Source organism: Mus caroli, unplaced genomic scaffold, assembly GCF_978045245.1.
Source record: "Mus caroli unplaced genomic scaffold, Mus_caroli_1 scaffold_8, whole genome shotgun sequence".
NCBI lineage: Eukaryota > Metazoa > Chordata > Mammalia > Rodentia > Muridae > Mus > Mus caroli.
In genome coordinates, this window is record NW_028227263.1 from 64,262,959 (window position 1) to 64,287,013 (window position 24,055).

Sequence of the window (24,055 nt, forward strand, 5' to 3'; positions counted from 1 at the left end):
GCAGGTGCTTTCTTCATCAAAGGCTAAGCAGGAATTATCGAAAAAGAAGGGCTGGCTTCAGGCAGATATCTAAATGATGGTCTGAGATGCAGGTGGAACGGAAGACTGAGAACCTGATGGCCATGCTAAGAGGCTGAAGAAGCATATTCCAGGACATGAAGGGGCTGGTGAAAGAGAGAGCACACCAAAATAGAAAGGACCCTGGGCTTTCTAGAGTCGTTCAGAAACCCTGTGTGATTGTACCTTAATATGTGACAGGGCAGATGGCGACAGGGCACCCTGTGGAGGTCTGGTGACACAGGCTTTGGGAAGGGCTGTGTATTTTACCAGAAGTACAACATTGTTTCCACAAGAAAAGTGGGAAGTTCAGGGTCTACCTCCTTTGCTGTGGAAACATAAGCTATGACAATCCTTCTGAACAAGGTCCACATGGCATTTTACTTTCTCTCAACAGAAAGCTAGAAGATATGCAGAAACATGCAAATGAGCCAGGCAGGTACTAATTCTGAATTTCGAGTTCCAAGCTATTTGCTTTGTATCACATGTAGGTTCTATGAATGGGAGGAGCCATCCATTAAAAGTAGCAATGTCTGGAGAGAGGACTCAGTCCTAAACACTGTTGCTTTCCCACAGAGCTGGGATTCAGTTCTCTGTACCCATAAACCACCCACAACTTAGTTCCAGGAGATCCAACACCCTCTCTTGACCTCCCCAGGCACTGGGCACACATGTGGTGCACATATACATGCAGACAGGAAAAACACACATACACATAAAATAAATAAATTAAGCAACAACCACTTGTGTTTGATTGTTCCAGTGTCAGAGGATTATCATGGGGAGGCAAAAACGTGTCACAAAGAGGCAAGAATAAACCAATCTGTTTACCTGTTAGCAAATTCTTTATCTCAGATTCAGTCATCCCGATCCCATGGGTCATATTGAATTTGTATGTTACCTTGAGGAGTGCCTGGCAAAGTTGCAATAAGCAGTGTGTGGTGTGGAAAACTCATGTATATTAATTACACTGTGAGGCAGCCTCGTGGTCCACCCAGCCCATACCATGAGCATCATGGTGCTGAGGGCATGGTTATCACCACAGTGTCCAAGCCTGAGTGAGGAACTGGCATTGCCACTGGGCCTTACCCAACAAGCTTAGGCAAAATGGATGAAGATCCCAGACCAGACAAGCAGGGCTTCTTTACTCGCCTCATTGTGCCTGCAGTCGATGAGACCACAGTAAGGGGCAAGCATGGAAGCCCGTCCCTAAGCACATGTCAAGACTCCTGATAAATGTGTTTGCTTCTTTATTGCTGTTTTTATGTGAATAACCTTGACTTATTCTGCATTATATACATACGTCAAAACATTACCCTGGGCTGGTAAGATGGCTCAGTGAATAAGAGCACGGGCTGCTCATCCTGAGGTGACTGAGTTTGATTCCCAGCACCCACATGGCCACACACAATCCTCTAACACCAGTCCAAGGGATCTGACATTCTTCTCTAGCCTCTGTGGGAACTGCATGCATGTGATGCACAGATATACATGTAATTCAGACAATCAGTACAAAATAAAAATTATTTAAAAATCCCATACATATACATTTTTAAAGTTTTTTAAATAACACGTTATTTAAAAACAAACAAACAAAACCGAAAAATTACATTTTACTCTGAACATTTTTACTCTGAACAATTATAAGTCAATTAAAGTACTACTCATTTATATTTTCAAGGTTGATTTTACGTTATTTTGTGTGTACTTGTATGTATGTCAATGTCTTCCTCAGAGGCCAGAATAGGGCTTTAGATCCCATGGATCCGGAGTTACAAACAGTTATGACTTTCCAGATGTGGGCGCTGGAAACCAAACTCAGGTCCTCTGCGAGAGTGGCAAGTGCTCTTAACCGTTGAGCAATCTCTCCAAGCTCACCATTTAAAATATTGTACATAATTATTGTTTTCTACTAAAGACCACCAGAGTTTTATCCCTTGGAACTTGAGTGGCTTCCAGCTTCTTTTCCAACATGCAAATCTATTTATGCTGGTTGTTAGTGCAGTCTCTGCCTGACTCTGAACAGGAAATTGGTGTGTTGTATCTGGATTCATTTCTGATTTTTCTCATAGCTAAGGCTTTGGCTCCGGGCTCTTACACCTTGTATCTGCCTCGCTGCGCAAAGAACTGATATCCTGTATGCAGCCTTCTGCACTTTATCCAGTGCAAGGCTGTGCCAATAGCCTCTCATAACCATGTCTTGACTCAAGGAGAGTCCCGAGGAAGGCAGGAATGATTGCTTGGCAAGACACTGGCTTAGGAGCGACGTGGACCCTGTAAGGCTCAGTGATACACGCTCAGGGGAGCCATGGCTTCAGTTCCCACATTTCTTTCACACAAAGTATGATTATAGGGAAGTGCTTCCATATGGTTGAGGGAACTCCCAGCCAAACTGGCTTCAGCTGGCCAGTTTCAGAGCCACAGCAGACAGGATGGGGCCACCAAGAGAAAGAATCAAGAACTGAAAGCACCATGCTTTTATGGATGCATGCTACAGAGCCTTAACCTTGGCATGGGGGCTATGAAATGCCAGCGTTTACCACGTCACTCATATCTTATTGCAAACGATCTGCCTGAGCACTCTGGATGTCCTTCCTGAACAGAAACTAGGCCAAAACACTAGACACTTTCAGGATTATTAACAGGCAGCATCCCAAGTGGACAGAAAGATCTCTGGGGCTTGCCGGTCAGCCAGCCTAATGGCAAGCTCCAAACACAGTGAGAGACCCTGTCATAAGGGAATGAGGTAGATAGTGACAAATCACGACTTCTAAAGTCTTCCTTTGGCCTCAGCATACATATGTCCAGGTGGGTGTTTGTACCTGCACATACATGTACAAGCACATGTACATACCATACACAAACAAAAGAAAAAGAGAAGAAGAGAAAGCCAGAATGACAAATCTGGGGTTTATAGACACACCCTAGAGAAAAAGATTTAACTTAAAGAAAACATTTCATTAGTACTCTGAGAATTCCATATGTCCTATTTTGGTCACATTCAGTTCTCTACCAACTCCTCCCAGATCCATACTCAACACCCAACCAGCTTTGTTTCCTCATTTCTTTTAAAGCAATTAAATATTTTAATAGAATCTCATAAGGATTGACAGCTGATAAAAGGAGAGGAGAGAAAAAGAAGATAGGAAGGAGGAAGGAAGGAAGGAAGGAAGGAAGGAAGGAAGGAAGGAAGGAAGGGAGGGAGGGAGGGAGGGAGGGAGGGAGGGAGGGAGGGAGGGAGGGAGGGAGGGAGGGAGGGATGAAATGCAAGAAAATCTAGATCTAGACCTAGGGGGAGAGAAAGGGAGGAAGGACTTTCATCACAAGCAGGGAACAGGGCTGTGGATGGCTCAGTCTGCAAAATACTTGCCACACAAGTCTAAAGAGCCCTAGTTCAGATCCTCAGCACCCAGACCTGGCATAGTGACCCATGGCAGTAATCTTAGCATTTAGGAGATTCAGACAGGAGCATTCTGGGCTTGGTTCATTGACCAGCCAGCCTAGATGAATTTGTGAGCTCCAGGTTCAGTGAAAGACCCTGTCTCAAATACTGAAAGCAGTTAAGACACTTGATGACAACCTGTGGCCTCCTTATGCATGTGCATATAGTTGGATATGCACACTCACTGGAACATGTACCCCTGCTGCATACTCATACAAAGAACGGTGCACTGGTAGACAGGCCCCTTAAGCACGCACAAACGCACACAAATCCAATAAATGGCTTTAGGAAACAGTTCCATGGGCTTCTGTTTTGGTACAATTCGAGTGGTCTTGGTATCTAACTTCTTTTGGTCTCTGATAAAAGTGAAGTCTTCTCTGATGAATTTTCAGACCTAAAAGCCATCCCTCCCTCTAGCTGCTTCCTGTCACAATGAGAAAACTACTTGTTTTGTTGTGTTAGTGTTCTCCCCCCGGGTGCCTTCCTGGAGCCACCTGTCAGAGTCCCGCCTGTCTCTTCAGACTACCTGATATGTGTTCTTCCTCCAATTTTGCTTTCTCCTTCAGTCTGTTCTCTGATCCTTTCCCCCTCACTCATCAGTAGCTCTCTTAAAGCCCTTTCTCAAGCTATTTTCTAAAATTAATTTTGAGACATTTCTTAACATCTCTGGGTGTTTAATATCTCCCTCCCCCTGCAAAATAGGGTTGACAATATCAAAGCTGGAGTGCAAGAGATCGAGTGAAATGAAACGACATCAGACATCTGAGGAGAACTCTGATATGAATAAAGTACTATGTCCTCTTGGTATCAGTGATAACATTGGGTGGGAGGCTTAGCACTTGGCTTTTACCTCCTCAGAAAGCAATCGTGTCACATGCTACAGTTTGGCTCAGTGACACAGAAGTCCAAGGGGATGACTTTGCTTTCTGAATAAAGGACACAGAATTGAAAGCCCTCAGTGCCATCTCTTCCAGGTAGTAGATGTGACGTCTAACTGTTCAACTCTATAGCCACAAAGATGAACGCATGGTCTCAGGATGTGGAGAGAGAAGAGCTGGAGTCCTGGAAGACAGCACACAGCAGGGCAGAAGCTCCCCCAGCTTGACAAGTCCTTGGAGACTCTGAGAAGTTGACGCTTCTTCTCAGAGGACACGTATAACTCTAAAGTTTATTATCTGGGTCTCAGTGGATTTGGGATATGTGCATTCCTCTTGGCACACCAGCTGTCAGGGTCATCTACTGAAGTCTATGGAAGGGAACCTCCATGAATTCGTTTCCAGTCTTAGCTACCCCTCCCCATGATCCCTCTGTCTTCTTACTGTCATTAGTGAGTTCCATCTCCTTTCCACCCAGTGAGCACATCCCTCTCCTTATTCTCTGTAACCACCAAAGAAGAGCCTATCAGTTCCAAGAGGATAGAACGCATGTCATTTTCCACCAGGTTCTCCAGTTGTGCCCTGAATTTATTCCCTCCTTACTCTTGGAAAACCCCTCCACCCATTCTCATCTTCTCGTCCCTCATCGACTCACTGTGATCAGGCTTATGCATCTGAAATTCACCAATGCCACTCTTATGATATTACAGATCATCTTCATACTGCTAAAATTAAATGTGTGTGTGTGTGTGTGTGTGTGTGTGTGTGTGTGTATCCTGGATTGTAGTCATCTTCACAAGAACATTTGGCAGAGCTCACATGACTTTCTCAAGATGACTGATTCCTTTGGCTTCTATGACCCTGCTCTCCCTAAATCCTGTGTTGACCTACCTACTCTTCTTCTCCTTGGTGTGTAAACATAGTTGCCTATTTGAACTCCCTGCTTCCAGAATATTCTTGGCAGTGATCTGCAGGTTCTCCCACGTCATACCACTGCTAAAATGTTTTGATGACTCCATATAACCCAGAATATAAAACAGGCTGGTGACAGTTTTTATGGTTGACAACTGAATACCATTCTGTCTTATCTCCTACTTTTCAATGGACTTTTCAGCTTTGAGCAGCAAATGAGTAGAACCTCGATAAAGCCCAGCTTATTTGGTGTGATGGAGCATGCCTAGAATTCCAGCACTCAGCAGGCTTCAAATGGGTCAGCCTGGGCTGTATGGCATACGCATGCACGTGCACACACACACACACACACAATGGCAGGTTCCCCTCTAGTGTTACATCACACTTTCAGTTTCTGTTTCCTCTTCTTGCATGATCGAATCCTCCTTTAGTTTCTGCTTCCTGTCCTCCCTGCTCCCTAGACTCTCCTTCCTTTATCCCTTCATTCCCTCCTCCCTTCCATTCCCATAATGGTCTCCTCAACCTAGGAATAAATAAGATCCACCTTCATATAACAACCAGACATGAAAACGAAAATTTAAATAGAAAATTTAAGGGTAGAACACAAGAAACAAGGAAATTGGGGCCAGAGAAGTTTCTGGGTGGTTAAGATCCCTTACTGCCCTAACAGTGGACCCGAACTCAGTTCCCAGTGTCCACACGGCAGCTCATGGATGTTTGTAATTCTAGCTTCAGAGGATCTCATGCTCTTCTCTCCTCCGACCCCCGTGACTTCTATCACATAGAAGATCTTCTCTCTTCTTCTGATACATAGACACGTGTTAAATGTATCTACATACAGGCACATATGTGCATAAAATGTAAGTAAATATTACAAAGCTAGGATGGTAGAGAACAAAAGAAAACAAAATGGATAGCTACATGTGCTTGCCTATGGGTGCTCTGATAGGACAAAGATTTTGAGAGGCCCCAACACAGACATTATATCCTGAAAAGCTTAAAATAGTCACTAGCTGGCCATTAACACATACAGTTAGCCTCTGAATTAAGAGATACATTGCTGAACTGGGAAAATAAAAACATACAAGCAAAAGTAAAGACAAATAAGAGCCTGAAGCTGCATTTGAAATAGGTGTGATAGACTGAAGACCAGCATTCCTAGTACACAGAGTTTACAGAAATAAAAGTTAAGGAATGGCATAGCAGAAAAATGGCTTCAACTGACTAACTGAAAATAAGACAAGTATGATGTCATTTTCCATCTTGTCAGCAATGAAAAGACGACAAATAAAATGAAATTATAACCCCAGTTTACCTGAAGAATATTTTAGGCGATTTAAAAATTGACTACCAGGTATTTTAAAAAATAGTAAGACTTTTTACTAGCTATTGGTAAAAAAAAAAAAAAAAAGGGGGGGGGAGCCATCAAAGAGTTGGAAGAATAAGATTTGATGTGCTCTTTTAAAAATTTTTTTTGAAAAATATAACTTAAAAAAAAGAAATGACTTTCTGAAAACTGGCTAATGTTAATTCCATTCAGATGAGTTCAGCATTAGGAATATATTGTTCTGGTCGGAGTGGAAAACACAGCTTGCTTATGGTACTATAGACCGAGGTTTCAACACTTACTTTTCTCAGGAGACAGGTGCATCTTGGTCTGACCCCGCACCAGCCTGCAGGTGGAGCCGTCCCCAGCACAGACGCCACAGTTGTCCTCCTTGGCATTACTTCCCAGCTGTCTATCACAGCCCACAATCTGTGCAGAAAAAGAACAAAAGACATCTCACTTAGGATGCTCTCTTGCTTCAGTTTATGGGCTGGCTGTCTTCATGAGGACACCATTTTGTACTTGTGAACTGACGGGACGTCTCAGCATCTAAGACAATTTCTGTTATTCTTATGCAAGGCCCCCAGAATTGCCAACCCCGAAGCTGTCTCCCTGCAACCTTACTCTCCTCTAGCTATATTTCAATTATCCATATGCCTAAAAAGAATATTTCTTTTCCACCTTTCTCTCTGACCCACCCTCACCTTCCCATGAGAGTCTTTTGTAGCCCAGACAGTCTTGAACTTGCTGTGTAGTGTGGGATGACATTAACATTGTCTGATTCATCAACTTCCAACTCAGAGTAGAAGAGTGAAGGTTTGTCTCATCTCATCTGGTTTGTGTGGTGTGAGGACCAAGCTTGGGGCTCTATGTTGCTGGATAAGCACTGTACCAACTGGACTACATCCCCAGCCCCTCTTCCTGCCCCTCCTTTCTCTCCACTCCTACTTTTGCCCCAGACTCTTGTTTCTTGCACCCGATGTCTATGCCTCAGGCCCACAATATGTTAATACATTTGCTTCGATGCAGAAAAATCTACAGACATGTCTTCCATCTTGGTTACATCTACATTTCTTTATCACTAGCTCTTCTTACCCCTAGGTTGCCACCTCCATATAACTACATCCATGTGCCTGCAGATGATTGTAAAGAGGAAAACTAGGAGTTCTATCCCGTACAAAACATGGATTGCTGTTATCTTTCAGTTTACTGTGTCACTATGCCTGTGTGTCTGATATTAAAACCATCCTGACAGGAGAATAGCTATGTTTTGTATTTCTTTTCATTTTTACAAATAAGACTTTCATATAAAGTGTGCCCAGTGATCTTTACTAGTCTAATAGTTTATCTCTACTTCCTGACATTATTCACAAGTCTGGCAATGAAATTCAGGGACTGTGAAGACAGTCATGACAAATCCTGACTCATCTACCACATCCTTTAAAATACAGGATGCTGGACAAGTAGTCAAACTCCGAGAGACTCGTTTTCCTCAACAGTAAGAAGAGATAAAGATGCCAATGTGTATTTCACCAAAGGCCTAACAAGAGTTAAAGGGGAAACAAAAAGTGGCACAACAATCAGACGATTCTAGAGAGTTCTAAAGGGGGCAGGTCAGTTTGACTGTTTCTCTCTGTTGTCAGTTTTGGACTCCAGGAGCCAGGACACTGCAGTGGGCAGAGCTGTCAAATTACTGTGTTCTCCAGGTGCTGAAGAGAAAAGAGGAACTGGACGCAGTTCAAGCCACATCTATAGGGGGAGTCTTTCCAAAATGTCGGTGTTGAAAGGCAGGGGGGGAGGTAGAAGGGGGGCTTCAGAGAGAGGTGGGATACGTTCCAAGGAAATGAGGGAATAGTTGTGCTTTGAGATGTTTTCAGTCTCACCCCGGGATGCCAGGAGTAAAGGGGTCTATACTTGTTCTGTGGAGTCACAAATGGTGAAAGCTACAGCCTTCAGCATTTAGCTCAATGGGAGAAAGTCTCAGAAGCCAGACTTCTTGTTGGGAACACTGCAGTGGGTATTAAATTATTGCATGAGCAGCTGGAGGCAATTTGTATTCCTTTATTTTGATAGTATGACTTTAAAGATAATATTGGTGACATATGTTTTTAATTTGTATGTGTACATGTATGTTCATGTGTTAGTCCAGGAGCACATATATCAGGGAACACATGTGGTAGTCAGAGGCCAGCTGGCCCATAAACTTCCAGGAGCCCTCCTATTCTTGCCTCCCCCGAGCTGGGATTATAGATACATGTTGCTGTATACAGCTTTATGTGGACCCTAAGGATTCGAACTCGGGGCCTTGTGCTTACACGGCAACCACTCCTCCCAGCAGCCCTATGATACTGTGTGCTTTTTGCAAGATGCTTACCATATGCCTGGCATTGTATCACAAATTCTGCCTGTGGTCTTTCATTTCTTCTCCACAACAACCTTATGATACAGGTGAGAACTTTTATCTACATCTTACAAAGCCGGAGTCTGTCTGCACACAGCGGAAGCTAAATGACTTGCCCCCATGGCAGAGACTGCACACAGTGCCAGTAATAGTTTTAAACCTCTGGTCCTCTAAGCAGAAACCCAACAAGGTGCCATGCCTTCATGTACCTTTGCTCTCAGCAGAAAGACAAGGAGGGTCCCTGTTACAGAGGACTTTATATAAATATTTACAAGCACATGTGGGACAGCTTAAGGGTGATTGATTCTGGAATCACACTTACATGGTTGGGATTGGACCAGTGAGTAACTGTGTTCATGAAACTTTCCCCAGGGGAAATAATTCTGCCATAAAATTATAGACATCGTCTTCCCGGGCCAAGCACTGTCCTCACAAGTCGCTGTCCCTGAGCGCTTAGCATTTCATGAGGGTGAGAGTCACTCTTTCTCTGATCATCCAGGAAGGGTGTGTGCTGAAGAGTTAGGGCGAACTTAATTTGAAGAGTGTTTGGGGCTTTGCAAAATCTTGGGCAATCGAATCCCTCCCAAGCACTTGTATTTGCTTCCTAATTTTTTTTTAAGTTAAAATTCATCCAAATCTTACAGCCAAACAAAGCATGTGAAAACATCACAGAAAAATGATATTTGAAAAGAAAGTCTGATTGTCCTGTGATTCATCAAGTGCAAGCCAGAGCTGACCTGAAACTGAGGCAGACTGAACTCTGACTATCTACATCTTCTACGGTGCACAATAAGCAACCTCTAAAATATTATCTGAAGTGTTTTCCGACTTCTGTGACATCTCCTAATGTCAAGATACCTAATTACTGTGATTTATAAACTACTAACTGATAAATGCATCAAGCACATTAGCACCGATTAAATTATCCTTTTCTATATAATGCCAAGCATAAAAGTATAAATCAATAAGACAAGATTCTTATCTTGTAGAGTAGTTAATGAGACAAGTTAAAAGTTATAAGACACGGGATAACATAAACACATACTTTAAATATATGAGCAGTGATTTTTGGAAGACACAATCATTTATAAACAGAATTTGAGCAAAGATTATTTCAAAGTTCAGGCAGATGGAGTTTAAATAAGTGCCATTAATCCAAATTAAGTAAAATAGAAAATTTCCAGATAGATCAAGTTTAATCCTCCAAGAACCAAAGCAATTTTGAATGAACTTTTTTACTTTAGAGAAACTTTGAAATTGAGCTAGTACCTAACTGGAAGCTTTAGCCCTACAGACTAGTGTTCATGGTCCTGAAACTTTCCATGTAGTATGCACAGTATTGGAAAAGAAACGCAATCACCAATATCACGCAGCTACAAACCCTGTGACCTGCAACAGTGACCTGCTTGCAAGAAATACTGGCGCAATAGTGTCGCAAATGTCAATCAATCAGCTTTTTAGGTTAAATGCGCCATGAGGTGGAACCCATATCTAAAAATGCTAAAGTGGTCAAGAGCCTGGGACTACACAGATCATGGATCCTCGTGGAAAACCTATTAATATCATTCTACTACAGACACGGCACCAAGATGGCCCCTGATAACATACTGCTGTACCCCAGGTCAGTGACTCGCCCAACCCTTGTCAGGGAAGCTTTGTCTTGCATGAAAATGAACACAGAGACCCATACCCGGATCTTTGTCATGACAAACTCTGTAGCCCTCAATCCTAAATGAAACATCCTCATCAAACCATCCCTCAAGGCTCCAGGGTCTATGGAGAATAGGAGGGAGAAAGGTTGTAGGAGCCAGAGTTGCTGGATGACTTCAAGAAAACAGCATCACCCAGAACCAATGGACTGACTGACGCACATAGGAACTCATAGAGACTGTAGCAGCCTATGTAAGTCCTGAACAGGTTCAAATCAGACAAAATCCCAGCACAGAGAAAGGAAAGTGGACACAATGTCCCACCCCTAACCAAGATGCTATGTGCAATTGATACTTGCAGGGGAAGGGTAAATCCGTTTTCTCCAGTGGACTGTCCCTGCAGATGTCAGCAGCACTCCAGGGCAGCCCTCAGTTGGCCAACACAAAGTGGACCGTGTGTGTGGTGAGCCTTTTGTTTCATTCTTTTTTTTTTGTCTTCTTGGTTTGTTTTGTTTTCATTTGGAGGGAGAGAGGAGAAAGAACATGAATATGGGTTGAGTAAGGAGGTGGGAAGGATCTGGGAAGGGCAAGGGAAGGGAAATATGATAAAAAATGTATGAATTCTTTTAAGATTATAAAAAGCTGAAGAAAAGCAGGGAAGTTGTGCTGGTCTTTGGAGACAGACACTCTACAGCACTTCAATCCTCCCAGGCCACACAAGGACTGCAGCTCCTCCGTTTCATTAGAAGTGACCCATTGTCACCATCTTTGACCAGGGAAATATGAACCCAACTGACCTGTGTCAGTTCTGTTAAGAAGGCTTAAGTGTCAACAGGAGAGTTTCATGGTCTCTCTATCTACTGTGGTTAAGCGAACAAGTATGACGTTAGGATAAAGCCCCTCTCAACCTAGGTCCCTACAACATTCCAAGAACAGAAATCCTGATGACATACATTGGCACGTGAAAATAGCAGACGGCAGCATTAGGTTACTTTAAGCCACTGGCCTGGGAAGGTTGTTGGTTTCTGCAGGAAAACCTAGCTTATATCACATGGGAGTATAATACAGATATTCAAAAGCCACTTTGGTGACAGAAGAATTTTTAAGAACTGGAAGTTTCATGTTAAAGTCCAGATCTCTAACTTTTTGTTTTTCAAGAAAAGCAAAGAAAAGAATACAAACTCAAAAAAGCTTCTATTTCTTTTCTGCTTTCAGTGTAATCAAAAATGGCAGAAGCTACAAGGCTATGTATGCATAGTTAGGTTCAACACCAGAAAGTTTGAGAAGCCAATGACATCATGGTGGGAAAAGTGGAGGTGTTAAATTATTGCAGGAGGATTGAAATCCAGTGAATTCAGTGACCTTTTACCCTGAGCTTGTATTTTCTAGTTCACAACAGTGCCTACTGAACACTCTGACCAGACCTGAACAGTCTCCATACAGGAGTGTGTGTGTGTGTGTGTGTGTGTGTGTGTGTGTGTGTGTGTGTAAGTGCATGTGTGCATGTATGTCTTTGAGTTTGATCCAATCTATGCTACTGAGCCAAGTACTGAGTGGATCACCTTCCATTTTCAATTAAACCTTAGCTTTACAAATAGTCAGAGACATATATCATTAACTGCTGAGCTAGAGCAGGCAGGCACCTTTGGGTAAAAAAAAAATGTCTGCATTAAGCAATTCCTCCATTTTCTTGTCTTTTTGTTTTATCTCAGAATGTAGAAAAACTCACAGAGAATGAAGCAAGATCACCCAGTCACTCCAACTTGTTCATGCAACCTAGAGTCAACTCAGCCTATTATAATACTGAACTGACCATGTCTCAAAACATTCCTGTCTACCATCTTTTCTGGACATGTATGCGATGATTGCAAACTGATCATGACCAGAAATGTGTCTATCATCTTTCTATCTTAAAATATAACCTTACACTGAACATGCTCTGTCGTCTTCTAGCTCTGTACACTCATCTGAGTGTTTGTATTCCCTTAAAATTCAAAATGTTTTGAAGCCTTGATCCCCATAGTGATAGCATTTAGGGTGGGGCCTCCATCCCCAAAGTGATAGCAGTTGAGGTGGTTGCCTCCAGGAAGTGATTAAATCATGAGGGAGGAACACACTAGAGTGGATTAGTGCCTCTAGAAGACAGGCCTAGGAGACCCCTCTTGTCTCTTACAACACATGAAGTCTGAACTATCCAAAAACTTGGAAATAGTCTCTTATTGAAGAATAGAGTTCCCAGTGCTCGATTTAGAACGTCCAGCCTTTCAAATGGTGAGAAGGACATTTCTGTTGTTTATGAAATCCACTCTGAAGCACTGTTATATCACACAGACCGAGGTACTCTGGGAAGTCACCACCCCCTGAATGTCTATTGTCCTTATAAGCAAAGTATATGGTCCCCATTTGGATAGGAAGGGCACTGCATGACTTCCTCAGATGATGATGAACTAATGAGCAAGGTGCCTAGATAATGCCCAATTTCCAGAAAGCACCCAGCATCAATTTTATTTTTATCGTAAATTTTATTATACATTTTAGAACAAAATTTTTAATTAAAAATTATTTTGTATGGGTGTTTTGTCTGCATGTATATCTGTGGACCACACATGTACAATGCCTGGGGGGGGCGCTTAGAAGAGGGTATCAGATCTGCTAAAGCTAGAGTTACAGATAGTTGTTAGCTGGGACTTGAACCCAGATGCTCTGGAAGAGCAGCCAGTGCTTTTAACTGCTGAGCCATCTCTCTAGCCCCTCATAAATTATTTTATCACAGATTCTAAATGACTTAACCTACCTCGGTGCCAGGAAATGTATTAAACATAAATAAGAAGTCAAGCATGGTGCTAAGGTGGTGCCTCAGCAGATAAAAGCAGGCGTGCTTTTTCAGGGGATCCAAATTTGATCACTCAGACCATTGTCAGGCCACTCACAACTGCCTGCAAGACTAGTTCCAGAAGGTCCAGTGTCTTGTGCAGGCCTTTGAGGGCATGCATACACACACAGAGAGAGAGAGAGAGAGAGAGAGAGAGAGAGAGAGAGAGAGAGAGAGAGAGAGAGAGAGAGAGAGAGAGAGAGAGAAGAAGAAGGAGGAGGAGGAGGAGGAGGAGGAGGAGGAGAACTTCATCTGCAGAGTTGCCTGGCAAATATCAGAAGCAGAAGCAAATTTCATTCAGCAAGACCCATGGTGAGACCTGTGACTGTCTCATGCTGTCTGCTTTCCCAGCTAATGGGAAGTTGTCCCCAAGAGCATTGTGACAAGTTCCTTTAAATGAGAAAATTGTAAACACACTTGCAAAAGTTATCGTCTGTGCCAAATGCTCATCAGGGCTCACTTCCCTGGTCCTGAGGCCAGCAGAATGAATCACACAGTGCACTCTCTTCTCCTGACAACTGCTGACTGATATCCACCACCACACTGAACAAAAAGGGCATTGATGTGAATGTTATCCTGTGGAAGGAAAGATACTGACTTTAACTGGGAAGTGCCTGCATCTTTCTTTTTACTTAGCTGGCCTGCACTCACCTTGAAAAATAAAAACAGACATTACCTCTTAGTGCAGCAAAGGAGTGGGTTGCTCTCCTGGATTAACAAAAGCGCAACCAGGAAGCACTCATTTAAAATGGGCTAATTCAGAACTGGAGACGCTAGTATGCTGCAAACCTCTTCAGATGCTGAGTTGCTGAAGCGAACAAGGAAGCTTGAGTTAAGTAATAAAGGGGAGGGGTGTGGACAGCAAGCACCACTAGAGACCAGGGAAAATGAAGTCAGACTGACTGAAGGCCCCCTGGGTGAAGGCTATCTGGAATGTTGTTTGGAACTGAACTTTTAAAAAGGGGCTGATAAGGAAGGTGGCATCTCATTTCTACCCACTGAAAAGATCAGATCACAGTGTCACTAAGGGAGCAGTCACAGGGTCCTCAGCGAGCACAGATGCTTTTCCTGCATCACAGGAAGTGACCTAACGTCATCTAAAGTGACCTAAAGTCTATATAACTTCAACTACCAATCCTGGGATTAAAGCATTCTGGGAATAATAGTACATATCCTGGTTTTGTTTTGTTTTTATTTTAAGGGAAGACAGGGAGATAGATGAGAAGCTAAGATGAAAAACAGAGGCGAAGACTGTCATGATGGATCCACAGGGAGAGAAAAGCGCGTGGTGAATTTTCCCTCTGGAAATAACAAACAACGTTGATGACTTGATTTGGGGCTTCTGGCTTCTAGACTGTGTGAGAATACATTTCTATTGTTTTAAGCTATCAACTTCGCAGCAATTTGTTATAGTACCCATGAGCAACTGACAAAGCCTGTATCCACTAGTGCCTTTTCTAACCATGTCACAGGCTTTACTCAAACCAACACCACCAAGTATCTTTTATCAATATCTCTCCTTGTTCCTCTTGAATCCACAAAAATACTTGGCACTGTTAATCTCCTTGCATAACACTCTCCCACCCTTTCTTTGCTTCCTGTGGTCTTTACACTAAATAGAAGTATATTTGAGTGCTTTTTCTTATGTGTTTCCTTCAGTGTCAAAGCCAGTGTCTCCCCCATCAGTGGCTCTGCCTTTCTCAGTACTCACAGACATTAGATCAGATGTTATGATCTTACAATTGCCCCTAAGGCCTCAAATTCTGTGCCAACTTCTATATCCACAGGTGTACCCAGCTCAGCTCATCTTTGGCCTACATATCTCTTCTCACCTGATACCTTCTCTTCCCCCAGTGACCTCACTGTCTACCCGGCAACCCCCTTTTACTCCCCACATCCATTCTAACATCCAGTCCTAAAAGATGTTTGTTCATCTCTGAAGTTTCCTCCCCCTCTTCATTCATCCTACCCACTGTTTGACTTTGCATCCCTCCTGAGTCCAAACTTGACCTTCCATTGTGTTCCCAGATCCCACCCCCTCCAAATATTCTGGCACACTACCATCGAAGTGACCTCCCTAAAGCCAAGCCCATCTGAACTATTTCTTAAGACAATTCCTTAGTGGCTCTTCTCACAGCTCTCAGGAAAGGTTAACAAGTGGTTTCTTTCCACACACTCTCACAGCCCCATCTTCTAGCACTATTGTATAGAATACCTTATGTCAGCCCTATAGAGCAATCAGATATCCTTTATACAACCTGATACTGCATATTTGTTCTGTATGTCATAAGCCCGCTGCTTATCTTTGTCTATTTAACTTGTTATCAACTTTTCAAAGCCTCAGTTTGTAATATCACCTCACCTACAGAGTTCTCCTGAAGCCCAGACTAATCTTTTATTCTGTTGCTGATGCTTAGGGCCTTGTATATTTGGAAAGTGCTATACTATGGAGCTCAATTCCAGACCTCTAAGACATCTTTAATAATAACAAGCACATTTTGAGTACAAAAGTAATCATGCTATTGGCAAAAGTTGGAAGAAAACAAATGTAATCCCTCAGACTGATGGTGATGATGATGATGGTTCAGCAGACAAGTCCCAGGATGGACTGACTGCAAAGGAGGAAAATCATAGCCAGTGTGTGATGCAGAAAAATGAAGCTGTAAGCCTTGACCATGGGAAGATTTGTCGACAGAAAGTGTTAGATATGATGGAACAGGGCAGGCACTGAACAAAGAGATTGGCAGGCAGTGAAGGGATGCTAGATACCGTAGTGTTGACTTCAAAAAGATTCTTCAGTTTACATTTACGTTTGTGATGTATTTGTTTTTGAAGGACACCAATCTTTACCTAGAATTCTTGTATGTAAATATCCAGTTCACCTAGTACAATCTGTTGGCTGTCTTCTCTTCATTGCTCCTTTCTCAGAGATCATGTGGCTTGCTGTGGACTAATTCATAGGCTTTCTACTTGGTCCACTGGTCCATTTGTCTAGCCGTGTACTTATTGCCTCAATTACTGTCACTTTATGTTGAGTCTTCAGATTGTATAACGTCAGTCCTCCAGCTTTGCTAGCTCCATATCATTTTGAGGATGCTAATGTAAATGGAATTATATTTTCAATATCAAATTGCATCCTTCTGCTGTCTATCACTGAAGTCACTGACTTGTGTATAGCAAACCTGTTCTATACACTGGATTACTTGTAATCAATTATTAGTTCCAGGAGGTTTTTTTCCTTTATTATTTGACATATACAATAAAATCATGTATAAACAAAGATAATTTTAGTTTTTCTCAATCAGTAAGTATACCTTTTCTCATCTTTTATTCCCAGTATGTTGAAAAGCGGTGACAGGGTTGAAAGACATCTTTGCCTTTTTCCTGATCTTATCAAGTAAGTGTCTAGTTTCTTACCATTAAGAACAACGTTAAGCCAATTGTGGTGGCACACACTTTAATCCCAGGACCCAGGAGGCAGAAGCAAGCAAATTGTTGTGAGTTCAAGGCCATCTTGATCTACAGAGTGAGTTCCAAACTAGTCAGGGCCAAACAGAGATATCCTGTTTTTAAAAATATGCTGTACTTTTTTAAATATAATTTTTTAAAATAATTTTTTAAATATAATTTTTTAAAATATACATTATCAAGTGATGGAAATTCTCCTCTTAGTTTCTTGAAGGTTCTTCTTTAACCTTTCTCATCATGAATGAGTGTTAGATTTCATTAATTTTTTTCCTATAGCTGTTCTTATAATCATGGTTCTTCTCTAGCACATGGATAAGATGGATTATATTAATTGATTTTTGAATGCTGAACTGGCTTTGCATATCTGGGATAAAAGTCATTGGCTGAGTTTCTGGACATTGTTGAGTTTAGTTTACTAATATTTGTTGAGATTTTTGTATATGTGCTCTTGGAAGAATGAATTTAGATCTCTCCCACTATGAAAGAGATCATACAGAATGGGTATAAGAGAGAGAGTTGGCTGCAACATTGTGTCTCTTAGCAATGTTAGAGTCTACCCCATGAAGTGTCACTAACATGACTACCTAAACATGAGCTGAACAAGAACAACAGCAATAGAGATACTAACATGGACAGGAAAATCCCATGAAGTCTTCTCCCTACACAAAGAGCTACAGGCCACTAAGGCATGCCAGAGCTGGAGACATAGTCTTCTCCAGGGAAGATTATACAAACTAGTCATTAGTACCATCTGGTCAGCCCTAAAAACATGCATAGAAGTAACATTGTACAGACTGAGAAGGTTGCATTTAGAAATGTGTGTGTATGTATGTATGTGTGTGTATGTATGTATGTGTGTGTATGTATGTATAAAGATGCATGTATGTATGTATGTATGTATGTATGTGTATATATATGTATTTATATACCAATTAATGAAAAAAGAGGCCATGAATTTGAAAGAGATCAAGAAGTAGTCTATGGGAAAGTCTAAAAGGAGGCGGGGAAGGGGGAAATGATGCAATGATTAAAGAAATGATGCAAAAAATTAAAGAAAAATGTAAAACTATAAATAAAAAATTGATAAAATTATTTCCTGAAGTATTTGTTTGAATATAACTGTGGCAGAAGACTTACTGTTTTGGAAAGTTTGTGGTCATGATTTGAGTTCTTTAATCGTTATTAACATGCCCTGTCTATTTCTAATTACGGAGGTTTGGCAGACCTTGCCTTTGAAGGAGTGGCTCATGTAGTCTGATCTGTGGGCACAGGGCTGCTCTTATTCATTGGCGTCCTTTAATGTCCACTGGCTCTGATCAGAGGAATGTCTCCACTCTCACTGCTGGACCATTTTGTTTCTGCCTCATTATTTTCTTAGTCTGACTCTCAGTGAGCTATTTCCAAGTCTTTTCCTTGGGACTTTTCTTTCACCTGCATTGGTTATTTTCTTCAGGTTGACTTGGATGGGATGGTGCTGCATTCCCAGGTTCCTCAGGCTTCCTCTCAGAGCCGTCGTCAGGGTTGGAAATGTTCCTTAGAGCACAGCTTCTGTTGTATTGCACATATTTTTACCATATTGTATTTCTGTGTTCACTGAGCTCAAAATAATTTTTCCTTTCTTGTGAGACTTTTTCCCTTTGTCCATGTGTTATTTAGAAATACAGGGTCTCTAAGTATTTTGAAATTTTCCAATGGTTACCAGAGGTTGATGGGGAGGAGGGGCTGGCAGAGGAATATAAAGACAAAGCTCAGAGAGTTCTATGTCAGTGGGAAGACTTAGTATGACGCTGGTGGATATGGCATAGGTCTGCAATCCTAGCGCTCAAGAGTCCAGGCTAGAAGGACAACAGGCTTGGTGCTAGTCTGAGCTACATAGTTATTTTGAGAACAGTGTGAGGTATATGGCAAGACTCTCCCTCAAAAAGAAAATAAATCCCCAGGAGAGCAAATGATACCTGTAAGTCCTGATGTGGGCAATAATGTGCTGTTTAATGTGGGCTCATTGATTGTAAATCTATAGAATTTGGATGGGAAAGTTGTGGAGTTGAGAGGATAGGTGTGCATAGGAGTCAGAAGAGGTATGGAAAGCTGGGCATGGTAACACATGCCTGTAATCCCATCACTCAGGAGGCCGAGGCAGATGGATCAATGAACTTGAGGCCAGTCTGGTCTACAGAGAGAGTTCCAGGATAGCAGGGCCACACAGAGAAGCCCTGTCTCAAAAATCAAAAAAAAAAAAAAAAAAAAAAAGTAAAAGTAAAAGGAGGATAAAACAAGCCTCTTCCAGTCAGAAGAGCACCAGGGTAGCAAGGGCGCAGGGTCGGCTGACACTCGCCAGCTACCCACAACACCCGCCACAGGATCTTAAGACTTCTGGTGAGTGGAACACAGCTTCTGCTCCAGTCCAATCACGCAGGACCTGAGACTGCTTTGGTTGGGGAGGGAGAAATCCGGCCTACATAGGGCCACAAGCATATTCCGGTCAGAAAAGCACCAGGGTAGCTAGGGCGCAGGGGCGGCTGACACTCGCCAGCTACCCACAACACCCACCACAGGATCTTAAGACTTCTGGAGAGTGGAACACAGCTTCTGCTCCAATCCAATTGCCCGCGGGACCTGAGACTGCATTAGTTAGGGAAGCAGAAAACCAGCCTGAGTAGGACCACAGGCCTCTTCCGGCTGGACCAGCACCGGGGTACTGCCAGCTACCCACGCCCCCCGCCACAGGATTTTGAGACTGCTGGTGAGTGGAACACAGCTTCTGCTCCAATCTTTAAACAGTGACAACGACAACAACTAACCCCAGAGATTACCAGATGGCGAAAGGTAAACGTAATAATCTTACTAACAGAAACCAAGACCACTCACCATCATTAGAACCCAGCACTCCCACTTCGCCCAGTCCAGGGCACCCCAACACACCAGAAAAGCTAGACACGGATCTAAAAGCATATCTCCTGATGATGGTAGAGGACTTCAAGAAGGACTTTAATAACACACTTAAAGAAATACAAAGGAACACTGGTAAACAGGTAGAAGACAATAAAGAGGAAGCACAAAAATCCCTTAAAGAATTGCAGGAGAACACTGCTAAAGAGCTACAAATCCTTAAAGAAAAACAGGATAACCTAATCAAACAGGTAGAAGTCCTTAATGAAAAACAGGAAAACACATCCAAACAGATGAGGGAAATGAACAAAACCATACTAGACCTAAAAAGGGAAGTAGACACAATAAAGAAAACCCAAAATGAGGCAACACTGGAGATAGAAACCCTAGGAAAGAAATCTGGAACCATAGATACCAGCATCAGCAACAGAATACAAGAGATGGAAGAGAGAATCTCAGGTGCAGAAGATTCCATAGAGAACATCTGCACAACAATCAAGGAAAATGTAAAATGCAAAAAGATCCTAACTCAAAACATCCAAGAAATACAGGACACAATGAGAAGACCAAACCTACGGATAATAGGAGTGGATGAGAATGAAGATTTTCAACTCAAAGGACCAGCAAACATCTTCAACAAAATTATAGAAGAAAACTTCCCAAATCTAAAGAAAGAGATGCCCATGAACATACAAGAAGCCTACAGAACTCCAAATAGACTGGACCAGAAAAGAAATACCTCCCGACACATAATAATCAGAACAACAAATGCTCTAAATAAAGATAGAATACTAAAAGCAGTAAGAGAAAAAGGCCAAGTAACATATAAAGGCAAGCCTATCAGAATTACACCAGATTTTTCACCAGAGACTATGAAAGCCAGAAGATCCTGGACGGATGTTATACAGACACTAAAAGAACACAAACTCCAGCCCAGGCTACTATACCCAGCCAAACTCTCAATTAACATAGATGGAGAAACCAAAGTATTCCACGACAAAACCAAATTCACACATTATCTCTCCACGAATCCAGCCCTTCAAAGGATAATAACAGGAAAAAAAACCAATACAAGGACAGGAACCACGCCCTAGAAACAACAAGAAGGTAATCCCTCAACAAACCTAAAAGAAGACAGCCACAAGAACAGAATGCCAACTTTAACAACAAAAATAACAGGAAACAACAATTACTTTTCCTTAATATCTCTTAATATCAATGGACTCAACTCCACGATAAAAAGATATAGACTAACAAACTGGCTACACAAACAAGACCCAACATTTTGCTGCTTACAGGAAACTCATCTCAGAGAAAAAGATAGACACTACCTCAGAATGAAAGGCTGGAAAACAATTTTCCAAGCAAATGGTATGAAGAAACAAGCTGGAGTAGCCATTCTAATATCTGATAAGATTGACTTCCAACCCAAAGTCATTAAAAAAGACAGGGAGGGACACTTCATACTCATCAAAGGTAAAATCCTCCAAGAGGAACTATCAATCCTGAATATCTATGCAGCCACATTCATTAAAGAAACTTTAGTAAATCTCAAAGCACACATTGCACCTCATACAATAATAGTGGGAGACTTCAACACACCACTTTCCCCAATGGACAGATCATGGAAACAGAAACTAAACAGGGACACAGAGAAACTAAGAGAAATTATGAATCAAATGGATCTGGCAGATATCTACAGAACATTCTATCCTAAAACAAAAGGATATACCTTCTTCTCAGCACCTCATGGTACCTTCTCCAAAATTGACCACATAATTGGTCAAAAAACAGGCCTCAACAGATACAAAAATATTGAAATTGTCCCATGCATCCTATCAGATCACCATGGACTAAGGCTGATCTTCAATAACAAAATAAATAATAGAAAGCCAACATTCACGTGGAAACTGAACAACACTCTTCTCAATGATACCTTGGTCAAGGAAGGAATAAAGAAAGAAATTAAGGACTTTTTAGAGTTCAATGAAAATGAAGCCACAACATACCCAAACTTATGGGACGCAATGAAAGCATCTCTAAGAGGAAAACTCATAGCTCTGAGTGCCTCCAAAAGGAAACTCGAGAGAGCACACAATAGCAGCTTGACAACATACCTAAAAGCACTAGAACAAAAGGAAGCAAATTCACCCAAGAGGAGTAGACAGCAGGAAATAATCAAACTCAGGGGCGAAATCAACCAAGTGGAAACAAGAAGAACTATTCAAAGAATCAACCAATCAAGGAGCTGGTTCTTTGAGAAAATCAACAAGATAGATAAACCCTTAGCCAGGCTCACTAGAGGGCACAGGGAAAGCATCCTAATTAACAAAATCAGAAATGAAAAAGGAGACATAACAACAGATCCTGAAGACATCCAAAACACCATCAGATCCTTCTACCAAAGGCTATACTCAACAAAACTGGAGAACCTGGATGAAATGGAGAAGTTCCTAGACAGATACCAGGTACCAAAGTTGAATCAAGATCAGGTTAATGATCTAAACAGCCCTATATCCCCCAAAGAAATAGAAGCAGTCATTAATAGTCTCCCAACTAAAAAAAGCCCAGGACCAGATGGGTTTAGTGCAGAGTTCTATCAGACCTTCAAAGAAGATCTAATCCCAGTTCTTCACAAACTATTCCACAAAATAGAAACAGAAGGTACTCTACCCAACTCATTCTATGAAGCCACAATTACTCTAATACCTAAACCACAAAAAGACCCAACAAAGATAGAAAACTTCAGACCAATATCCCTTATGAATATTGATGCAAAAATCCTCAATAAAGTTCTTGCTAACCGAATCCAAGAACACATCAAAACAATCATCCATCCTGACCAAGTAGGTTTCATCCCAGGGATGCAGGGATGGTTCAATATACGGAAATCCATCAACGTAATCCAGTTTATAAACAAACTCAAAGACAAAAACCACATGGTCATCTCGTTAGATGCGGAAAAAGCATTTGACAAGATCCAACACCCATTCATGATAAAAGTCTTGGAAAGATCAGGAATTCAAGGCCCATACCTAAACATGATAAAAGCAATCTACAGCAAACCAGTAGCCAGCATCAAAGTAAATGGTGAGAAGCTTGAAGCAATCCCTCTAAAATCAGGGACTAGACAAGGCTGTCCACTTTCTCCATACCTATTCAACATTGTACTTGAAGTCCTAGCCAGAGAAATTCGACAACAAAAGGAGATCAAAGGGATACAAATTGGAAATGATGAAGTCAAAATATCACTCTTTGCAGATGATATGATAGTATATATAAGTGACCCTAAAAATTCCACCAGAGAACTCCTAAGCCTGATAAACAGCTTCGGTGAAGTAGCTGGATATAAAATTAACTCAAACAAAACAATGGCCTTTCTCTACACAAAGAATAAACAGGCTGAGAAAGAAATTAGGGAAACAACACCCTTCTCAATAGTCACAAATAATATAAAATATCTTGGCGTGACTCTAACTAAGGAAGTGAAAGATCTGTATAATAAAAACTTCAAGTCTCTGAAGAAAGAAATTATAGAAGATCTCAGAAGATGGAAAGATCTCCCATGCTCATGGATTGGCAGGATCAACATTGTAAAAATGGCTATCTTGCCAAAAGCAATCTACAGATTCAATGCAATCCCCATCACAATTCCAAATCAATTATTCAACGAATTAGAAAGTGCAATCTGCAAATTCATCTGGAATAACAAAAAACCTAGGATAGCAAAAACTCTTCTCAAGGATAAAAGAACCTCTGGTGGAATCACCATGCCGGACCTAAAGCTCTACTACAGAGCAATTGTGATAAAAACTGCATGGTACTGGTATAGTGACAGACAAATAGACCAATGGAATAGAATTGAAGACCCAGAAATGAACCCACACACCTACGGTCACTTGATCTTCGACAAGGGAGCTAAAAACATCCAGTGGAAGAAAGACAGCATTTTCAACAAATGGTGCTGGCACAACTGGTTGTTAACATGTAGAAGAATGCGAGTCGATCCATTCCTATCTCCTTGTACTAAGGTCAAGTCTAAGTGGATCAAGGAACTTCACATAAAACCAGAGACACTGAAACTTATAGAGGAGAAAGTGGGGAAAAGCCTTGAAGATATGGGCACAGGGGGAAAATTCCTGAATAGAACAGTAATGGCTTGT

General features: G+C 41.7%; 1 protein-coding gene across 2 annotated transcripts in view; it reads right to left on the reverse strand.

Annotated features, from left to right (window-relative positions):
* Adamtsl3 (ADAMTS like 3) overlaps positions 1 to 24,055 on the reverse strand; it is a 282,049-nt gene that overhangs the window by 139,842 nt on the left and 118,152 nt on the right. For both annotated transcript variants that reach the window (XM_021167800.3, XM_029480045.2), the window contains exon 7: positions 6,916 to 7,042. In XM_021167800.3, coding sequence (XP_021023459.1) covers positions 6,916 to 7,042 — 127 coding nt within the window. The remainder of the gene's footprint in view (positions 1 to 6,915; positions 7,043 to 24,055) is intronic.